Source organism: Epargyreus clarus, unplaced genomic scaffold (assembly GCF_041222505.1).
Source record: "Epargyreus clarus isolate Ecla_fem2 unplaced genomic scaffold, WU_Ecla_fem_2.2 ptg000009l, whole genome shotgun sequence".
Classification (NCBI taxonomy): Eukaryota; Metazoa; Arthropoda; class Insecta; order Lepidoptera; family Hesperiidae; genus Epargyreus; species Epargyreus clarus.
The window spans coordinates 7,401,253-7,411,744 of record NW_027332217.1 but is presented as its reverse complement, the minus strand read 5'-3'; the positions used below and the strand labels follow the sequence as shown (position 1 = coordinate 7,411,744).

The 10,492-nt window shown below is 42.6% G+C and overlaps 1 protein-coding gene across 1 annotated transcript; it reads left to right on the top strand.

Annotated features, from left to right (window-relative positions):
• The first annotated feature begins 3,312 nt into the window (after window positions 1–3,312).
• On the top strand, window positions 3,313–10,060 carry LOC140744864 (uncharacterized). The gene has a single exon (XM_073076556.1). It carries the CDS (start codon window positions 3,563–3,565, stop codon window positions 9,284–9,286), a length of 5,724 nt encoding a protein of 1,907 aa, XP_072932657.1. The 5' UTR covers window positions 3,313–3,562; the 3' UTR covers window positions 9,287–10,060.
• Window positions 10,061–10,492: the final 432 nt, after the last annotated feature.

Below are 10,492 nucleotides of genomic sequence, written 5' to 3'. Positions count from 1 at the left end.
AGTGAAAAATATGTGCAGATATTTAATAATTAACCGTATGTTTGTGGACTGAACTTCCAAACCTTTAATTATTACTGTATTTATTCCTATTGAGTCACTGAAAGATAAGTGTAACGAAATTCAAAATGTTAATTTTGTATAAATTCTCACATTTGTACATAAAGTTCACTCTTGACATTCACATATTTGCATTTATGTCACATATGCCACATAAATAAGTAATACTAAACAAGGTTTTTGAATTATTTACAAGTATGGACATTTATTATTTAGCACATTTGTAATGTTATAGTATTGCAGGTATTGTTATAGTACCTGGCCTTAGAATAAATCATAAAGGTATTTGTGTCCAAAGACAACTCCAAACTTCTGGATTGATTATCACTGTAAACCAGTGTATTAAATAGATAATTTAAAAACTTCAATTCAAGTTACATCTATATATAATAGAGTAATATTTATATTATGTAAGCTCAATGACTTTAAGTAGGTACTCTGTACCACTAATTCAGTGGTGCATTATAGTTCTTATTGTACTCCTTGATACAAATCTCCTTAGAGTTATACCTTAATAATACAAGTATTTCCTGAAATCCGCAATATCTTGAAATACATCTAATCTGGATGTTCGGATATTCATATACCTAGCCCACAAGATATCAAATCAAACAGCTTTATATAGCTGGTAACTGATTAAATTTTATTATACATAATTTGTATATATGTGAGTAAGAGGTACTACAATATAACCCATGTAATATTGTTTACTTTGAGCCATCTATAGGTACCTGTTATTTGCTTATAAAACAGCTGAAATTGAGTAGGAACTATAGAGTATCCATAACAAATCAATGAACTCTGGTCAATTGTGTTGAGGTATTAACACAGAATGCTACTATCAAAGCTAGGACTTCAGACGCTGGATCCAATATATGAGATATTTATAGTATTCTTTCTACATGTGACTAAAATATATTGGACAGATATGTGTCAGTATCAATAAGCCGGAGTCTTGTTTGCTTAATCATTGTCCTCCTGAAGTGGTTCTTTTGAGAGAGCATGCCTTATGTTCTATTTCAGGTTAACATGAAACAGTTGTCATGTATATACACCAGTGTGTATGTGATAATGTGAAGAGCACATCTATTACCATTTGAGATCGAGCATTGGATTAACTAGTATACAAAAATAATTTTGTCATCAATGTTGTAAGATTTTTATCTTGACGCCATATATTAAATTTTAATATCATATAACACAATTGATTTGTGTGGAACAACCAATCTCAACCAATTTCAAATTGGCAACGGGGTGCTGCATAAAACATTTATGTCACAAATGTCTATTTTAGACATTGTTTTCTGATAAGATAGCTAGTCTTCTATCATTTGTAATGCAGCTAAGTGAGTTTCAATGTCTTCAGTATGATTCCGTTACATGAGCTCATGAGCATCATGCTGTGCGGTGAATCCTGATAAGATTCTTATATGCACGGGGTTATATTTGTTTTGGGTTAACACACCAGCAATGTGATGATTTCTATTTTCTGTTCTCCACCATGTATTGCACATATTTTTATCGTGTGTATTGTGGTGGAGCATAAATTTCCTATTATGACCTTTATAGGTAGCACTACTTAAAGTGTTTTTGAGAAGAGCATCAAAATGTACCAGGTTGATTTCCTCTGTTCTCATTGGAATATGTCATTCATCCAGTTGCTTCACACATACCTCCCAATTTTAGAGAACTCTGATGATATTATTGTATTCACTCGTTGTCCCAGTATATTGACATAATATTTTCCATTTCTGTTAGGACACTGTTTTGTCATATAGTTACAAATATGTTTTGCTATTTGCAATAACTCCATGAATGATTCCTGAAATTATAGCTGGTTCTGAAAATTATTTTGTCAGAGTTGGTATAACAGGGTTGGCATAAACTTGTGTTGTAGCAGCTCTAGCTTGGTGCTTATAAATCATTCATGCTTTATACTGTGTATTGTTAGTGCAATAGCTAGTGATGGAAGCATTCAAGCCATTTGCCACATATAAATGTTAGCGCAGGTATCTCGTACTCAATGGCGAATGAGTGAAACGTTTAGTGTCAACAAAGTAACACTTGGAGTATCTCGTACTCGACGGTTCTAATGCTTTGTATATTCGACCACTTGCCACATAGAAATGTTAGCGCGAGTATCTCGTACTCAATGGCGAATGAGTGAACCGTTTAGTGTCATAAAAGTAACACTAGGAGTATCTCGTACTCGACGGTTGTGACTCTTTGAATATTCGAACATTTGCCACATATAAATGTTAGGGCCAGCATCTCGTGCTTAATGGTGAGCGTGGGAACCATTTAGTGTCGACAAAGCGACGCAACGAGTATCTCGTACTCAATGGCTCGGGTGCATTTTATATTTGGACCATTAATTGCTAAATTATATGCATAACAATGCAAGCATCTTACGGTTAATGGCGAATATGAGCACTGTTTGGTGTCTGTAACGTGCAACAGCGAGATTGGCGTGCGTGAATACTTTTGAGGTTGTAGTTACGAGAAAGTTTTTCGAACAATATAGTTTCTTTCTGAGCATATGTTAGTTATTTAGGCATTTTTATAGTCGTGCACACATACTGTAAAAGGTGAATAATACATTATTTTCTTACATACCTGGTGAGTAATTTGTACGTAACCTCTGAACCGGTGATCCAATCCGAAGAATTGCTTCGTAAATTCCTGCTACTGCAACTACAACTACGCAGACGTGATTCTTCATTCCTAGTTTCCATTTTCTTCATTTTTTCACTAGCTTTGCTTCACTATACACATTTAACAAAACTTTGAAAAAATAGTATCACGATGCCTTGGAAGCGCGAAAAAGAAGTGAGGAATCGGGAACTGTCACTGTCATACGCAGTGTCAGTGGTCTTTGAACTTTTTTGTTTTTAAAAGGCTAAACAATCGCGATGCCGACGAGTGGGAAGAAGGATACTACATTGTAATTCTCAATTATATTTCAGATCACCATGAAATAAAATAAATATTTCGTAATAGTTTATAGGGCATAGGTATAGGTGTCAATTATAATAGGTTTTGCAATAGTTTAGGTTTTAATAGAAGTTTAAATAGAAATATGTAAATTCCTAAACAAACTAAATAGATTATTATTATTATTATTGTGAATCCTCGATTCAAGGCCACAGTTTGAACAGGTTCGTACAGGTCCGTACAGGTTTAGACATAGAATAACGGGAAATAGTTGTAATTGGCTAAAATGCCTATATTGCTGCCTAAACCTGCTTTTAGTTGTGGTACTTGAGTCGGGGATATAAATAGGCCAGATTTTCAAATTTTCATTCAGTACTGGCAATAGACCTATGGAACAAAGGAATAAATGGAACAAGAGTAAAACAAGGGATTTCAATTCTTCCAACCCAGCAATTATAGTAATGTGCCCCTGCACATTTAATGGTCCTTCGAAAGCCGAATATTGAAGAAATTGAAGAATAGTAAGTAATATTATCGTTCCAATTGTCATTTTTGTGTATTAGCAAGAAGAATGCCGATCACACGCTCCGTGGGAAAAGAACGCCGAGACTCGACGGAAACGAAGCCCTCCTCGTCTGACGCGACCACTGGGACCTCCGCTACGGGCACAACAACAGAAACGTCGGCCACGGGAACCACCGCAACCGACACTACTGGGGGAACCTCCGCTACAGACACGTCCGTCACGACGAAGGGTACAGTAGCGTCAGTGGCCACTGGCACCACGATGGCCAGGCCGGCTGCGACCATTTTCAAGAATCCCGTCGAGCTCACCGCCAGTACTGATTCACCGACAGTAATACAGAAGCCTTCAGAAGCACATAGTCAGCATGGTTCGCGCGCTCCGAGTCGACGCGCCGGATCCACGCGTTCAAGGACAAAGGCTTACAAGATAGCCAAGGCCAAAGAAGAGCTTATACGTCTGCAAGTGGAACTTGCAACAGCACGCCTCGCCGTTATAGAAGCAGAAGACGACGATGACGACGTCTCCGAGTACTCAAAAACAGAAGCCGACACCAGGGTCGACGAATGGTTGGAACAGCAAGCGCAACCGAGGCTAGCCATAGCCGACGAGCCGCACCTACCTCTCCGCGAAATAGAAGCCATCACGGAAGAGACAAGGCCGGTTCAACAGAATAATAGTACAGCGCACCATACCCAACCAGATCCGCGAGTACATACAACGGCGGGAGCTCAAGCACCGGCGGGAGTCCACGCGCAGCCAGACTTCTCTCAACTTACGTCAGCGATAACACAGGCCATCAAAGCTAGCCAGCGGTCCTCAAAGTTTGTTGAATTACCGACTTTTAACGGTAATTATCAGGACTGGCTACCTTTTAGAGCAGCATATATGGAAACAGAAGAGTCTTTTTCAATGGTAGAAAATATTAATAGGTTAAGAAGACATCTAATAGGAAGAGCTAAGGAAGCAGTTGAAAGCTTATTGATCACCAACGCGCACCCATCCGATGTTATGAAGACCTTGGAAATGAGATTCGGTAGATCGGAGATGATAGCAATGGCCGAAATAGACACATTGAGAACACTGCCGCGCCTCTGCGAGTCGCCTAGGGATATTTGCGTGTTCTCTACTAAGGTTACAAACGCCGTGTCTACACTTCGGGCATTGAAATGCGTCTACTATCTCTACAATCCGGAGGTATCTAAGGTAATGGTGGACAAGCTTACTCCTACTTTACGTTACAGATATTACGACTTTGCTGCAACACAACCGAAAGAAGAGCCTGACTTATTGAAGTTTGAAAAATTTATGAAGAGAGAAGCTGAGCTGTGCGGACCCTATGCACTCCCCGAACAGATGGCACCGCCGATGTATAGTAATAGACGTCCTCAGAAGACACATACAGTATTAGAAAAGCAGTCTACAGTTATACAGAAATGCCCCGTATGTGAAGAAACAGGTCACATCGCGACGGACTGCAAACAGTTTAAAGAAGCAAACGAAAGCACAAGATGGGATATAGCAAAGAAGAAACGACTATGCTTTCGGTGTCTACGCTTCAGAAACAAGACTCACAACTGCCGAACGAAGCCGTGTGGTATTAATAGTTGTAAGTATTTTCATAACAGGTTACTACACTTCAACAGAACAGAAAAGGCAGAAACAGAAGAGAAGTCAACAGAGGTCATTAACTCCGCGTGGACTACAGCCAGACCTACAAAGAAGCAAACCTTTTTGAAAATAATCCCGGTGCAGGCAACAGGTCCCAAGAATACGGTCAACACTTACGCGTTATTGGATGATGGGTCTACAGTTACGCTGATAGACGACAGCCTTGCCTACGAAATAGGGGCAAAGGGACCCATCGACCCACTACGTATAGAAGCAATCAACGAGTTGAAAACAGCTGAAACAAAGTCAAGAAGAGTTAGCATCACACTCAACGGGTTGAACAACCACACAGCAAGCATTCAAGCGAGAACTATCAAGAACCTGCACGTATCGCCGCAGGAAATAGCAAGACAACAGATCGAAGAATGTGAACACTTGCGAGATCTTAGCGACGTACTTTCCTATGAAGATGCGAAGCCTACCATACTCATCGGTCAAGACAACTGGCATCTCCTTCTAGCATCAAGAGTGAGAAGGGGAAAGAAGAACCAACCGGTAGCGTCTCTCACGCCACTTGGGTGGGTACTTCACGGAAGCCACAACCGAATTATTGGACGTACCGCTAACTTCGTGTCACACATTACAGAAGCGCCGCAGGAAGATAAGCTTGAAGATCTCATGAAGCATTACTTCGCAATGGACTCGCTATGCATCAACCCAAAGAAGCCACAGTCGGACCCTGAAGAGCAAGCCTTACGTATATTAAAGAAAAGTACAACCCAAACAGAAGAAGGAAGATACGAAACCGCTCTACTATGGAAAAGAGAAGAGGTCGACTTGCCTAACAACTACGACAACTCGTTGACACGTCTTATGCACATAGAAAAGAAGCTTGACCGTAATTCTCAATTAAAACAGAAGTATACAGAACAGATGGACGCGCTTATCAAGAAAGCATACGCCGAGCCTGCACCGAGGACGAAGACTCCCAATAGAACTTGGTATTTACCGCACTTCGCGGTAGTGAACCCAATGAAGCCAGATAAACTCCGAGTGGTACACGACGCCGCAGCGAAGACTAAGGGTGTCGCACTCAACGACTTGCTGTTGAAAGGTCCAGATCTACTGCAATCACTTCCAGGGGTCGTGATGAAGTTCCGACAGCATATGGTTGCAGTAACAGCTGACATTAAGGAAATGTTCATGCAAGTGAAGTTGAGAACAGAAGACAGAGACGCTCTTAGGTACCTGTGGCGAGGGAACCGTCGTGACGATCAACCACCCGAGGAGTATAGAATGACATCACTCATCTTCGGAGCTTCAAGTTCGCCGTCAACAGCAATATTCGTCAAGAACTTGAACGCTAAGAAGTATGAAGAGACCGAGCCAGAAGCAGCCTCCGCCATTATAGAGAAGCATTACGTCGACGACTACCTGGACAGCTTTAGAAGCCTCGAAGAAGCCATACGTATCACTTCAAGCGTGCGTGACATACACAGAAGAGCTTGCTTCGAGTTGAAACAGTGGAAGTCCAATACGCCCGCGCTACTACAAGCACTAGGGGAACAGGAGTCGTCACAGGACATAGAACTCTATAAGGCGGGAGAGCAGCTGGAACGTGTGTTAGGAATCGTATGGAAACCGGATACAGACGAACTTACCTTCAACCTCAATTTAACGCGTGTGCCTCGTGAACTTATAGATGGGAAAACACCGACGAAGAGAGAAGCCCTACGTATAGTTATGTCGCTTTTTGATCCGTTAGGCTTTGCTTCACCAGTTACTATAAGAGCTAAGCAGATTTTACAGGAACTCTGGCGGCGTGGGACATCGTGGGACGAGAAAATAGAAGATCACATAGCGGAACAGTGGCGCGACTGGATGGTACATTTGAGAAGCCTCTCGAATATAGCAATACCAAGAAGATACCTACAGTACAGCGACGCTACATCCCTTCAGCTCCACGTGTTCACCGACGCCAGCGAGTCAGCCTACGCAGCGGTATTGTATTGGAGAGCAACGGCACCCAACGGCGACGTCAGTATATCACTAATTATGTCCAAGGCCAAGGTGGCACCTTTAAAGTTAACATCTATACCTAGGTTAGAGTTACAAGCTGCAGTGATGGGAACTCGCCTCGCCGACGCCGTCGTTAAAGAACATCAACGAAAACCGGACTCAAGAACGTTCTGGACGGACAGCCGCACAGTACTCTCATGGATCAAGGCTGGTTCGCGCTCTTACAAGTCGTATGTGGCACATCGCATAGCGGCTATAGAAGAAGGTACAAAGGTAAGTGAGTGGCGCTGGGTGCCAACGAAGTCCAACGTGGCGGACGATGCCACAAGAAATGTCCCAATAGGGTTCAATAAGAACCACAGGTGGTATAGGGGACCGGACTTCCTACACGAGGATTCGAGCACCTGGCCAATAGAAAATTCTGCGTCGTATCCATCAGAACCTACAGGTGAAGAAAGAACACACAACATAGTAACAGAACGAGGTCTGAAGCTGGCTGAAGGTCTACCGGAGATGTCTAGATTTTCAAATTGGGATAGATTACGTTTCACTACAGCAAGGGTTTTACAGTTTATACAGCTTTGCAGGACGTCTAAACAGCGGGTCAATTACAAAAGGACTAGACGAAACGCTCAAGCGGACCCCGACTGGCGACGTCAAAAGAAGACACCGGTGGCTCCACAGGTAAAGCATAGAAAAATAGAACAAGCCAAGTGTTATATCTCCGTGCCCGCAGAACTCCTCCGAGAAGCAGAAGAGTTATTAATGCGTTCGTCGCAAGAAAGTTCATTTCAGGTTGATATAGATAACATGAAACGTCAGAAGCCTATAGACAGAGATAGCCGATTACATCGATTAAGTGTCAAGTATGAAAATGGTGCCCTGAGACTCCGAAGCCGCATCGAAGCAATAGAAGCCGTCATAAATGAGGTCAAGAACCCCATGGTGCTGGACGGTGACCATCCTACAGTCAAACTATGGATACACAGCATCCATAGACAGATGCACCACAGCGGAGTCGAGGCCACGGTAAACGAGTGTCGACAAAGGTATTGGGTTCTACGGTTACGTCCGGTGACGCGCACTATAATACGACAATGTCTCAGATGCCGCATGAAAACTCAAGCACCGCCGTACCCGAGAACCGGAGACCTACCATCGTGTCGCTTGGCACATCACAAGCGACCTTTCACATACACAGGAGTCGACTACTTCGGGCCGCTTACAGTAACAGTCGGGCGTACCAATCAGAAGAGGTATGTAGCTATCTTCACCTGTCTAACCACACGTGCTATTCATCTAGAAGTTACAGCATCGCTCACCACCGACTCTGCGGTGATGGCGCTCCGGCGGATGATGGCGCGCCGTGGACGTCCGGCGCAAATATGGTCGGACAACGGCACCAACCTGAGGGGCGCTGACAAGGAACTACGGCAGGCGATCGACGCAGCCACAGCGGAGGAGGCTGCTAAGAAGATCATCTCGTGGCGATTCATCCCACCTGGCGCGCCCTTCATGGGAGGCGCGTGGGAAAGGCTCGTGCGCTCCGTGAAAACTGCACTGCAAGCAACGCTTCACGAACGACATCCAGCAGAAGAAGTCCTCACGACGCTCCTGGCAGAGGTGGAATATACAGTGAACAGCCGACCTCTCACCCACGTGTCAGTGAGCGCCGAGGACCCAGAAGCGCTTACACCGAACCATTTCCTACTCGGCGGGAACGGAAGAGTATCGACCCCGGGAGAGTTCAACGACCGCGACACCATATGCAAAAACAGCTGGCGTGCCGCGCAGAGATTAACCGACATATTCTGGACAAGATGGCTTCGAGAGTACCTTCCTGAGCTTCAACACCGGCGGGAGCCCCACGGAAGAGGGGCAACAGTGAAGATCGGCGACTTAGTACAAATATTGGACAGTAACCTACCTAGGAACATATGGGTTCGAGGTCGGGTCATCGCAACATTTCCGGGTCCAGACAACATAGTAAGAACAGTCGACGTGGCAACCAAGGGAGGAGTTCTACGCCGGCCAGTGAGGAAGCTGGTAGTGCTGCCTATAGAAGACGTCGCCCCAGCACCGACAGAAGATGCAACACAGCTGCACGGCGGGAGAAATGTGCGGGACGACGCGAACAGCTGACTCAAGATTCGACGTAATTATAAGTTTGAAATTGTTTACTTAATTTATAGTTCATAATAGTTCATAAGTTGTAATAAATAAAGACTTCATTATTCGTAACTTACGATCAGCTGATTAATATTGTATAGTTCAATGGCCGACGCTAAACAGCTGACTCCAACTCGATCAGCTGATCATAGCAGTAAGACGTAGTTACGTAAACAGCTGATAGTTTTTTAATGTAATTTATTGATGTTTTTATTATGTTTGAATAGTGTTTTACTTATGTTTTATTGTTAATAGTATATAATAGGATTTAATAGAATAGGGAAAATAGATAATAGTTTAAGTTTTGTAAATGTATTAAAATAAATATTTCGTAATAGTTTATAGGGCATAGGTATAGGTGTCAATTATAATAGGTTTTGCAATAGTTTAGGTTTTAATAGAAGTTTAAATAGAAATATGTAAATTCCTAAACAAACTAAATAGATTATTATTATTATTATTGTGAATCCTCGATTCAAGGCCACAGTTTGAACAGGTTCGTACAGGTCCGTACAGGTTTAGACATAGAATAACGGGAAATAGTTGTAATTGGCCAAAATGCCTATATTGCTGCCTAAACCTGCTTTTAGTTGTGGTACTTGAGTCGGGGATATAAATAGGCCAGATTTTCAAATTTTCATTCAGTACTGGCAATAGACCTATGGAACAAAGGAATAAATGGAACAAGAGTAAAACAAGGGATTTCAATTCTTCCAACCCAGCAATTATAGTAATGTGCCCCTGCACACTAATCAGGTTGCGTGACGGAAACTCATGTACATTTTATGATTGCCTGAGCATTTGCCCATTTCTTTATCGTTATTGTACGCTTATAACTTTTAGCTTCGTCATTTCAACTTGATCACTTTGGTTTCTTAGCGTTTTTCTATGATTTTTATCCGACCGCCAAAGAACGATTATATTATTTTTATTTTTATATTGGAAACGAGCATGCAGTCAACTAGATTATGTGACTACTGTCACCCATGGACAATGACCCTTGATAAGATGAGATTGTCATGTGAAGTTGGCCGCCCCTTAAGATTGAGTTGGAATGCCTTGGAAAAGTATTTTCCCTTGCCACAAACCAGAACACAGCATTGCCTAAAACTGCTGTTATAAGGCAGAAATAGGTGTGATAAGGCAGAAATAGGTGTGACCTCCAGTGTCGAACCACAA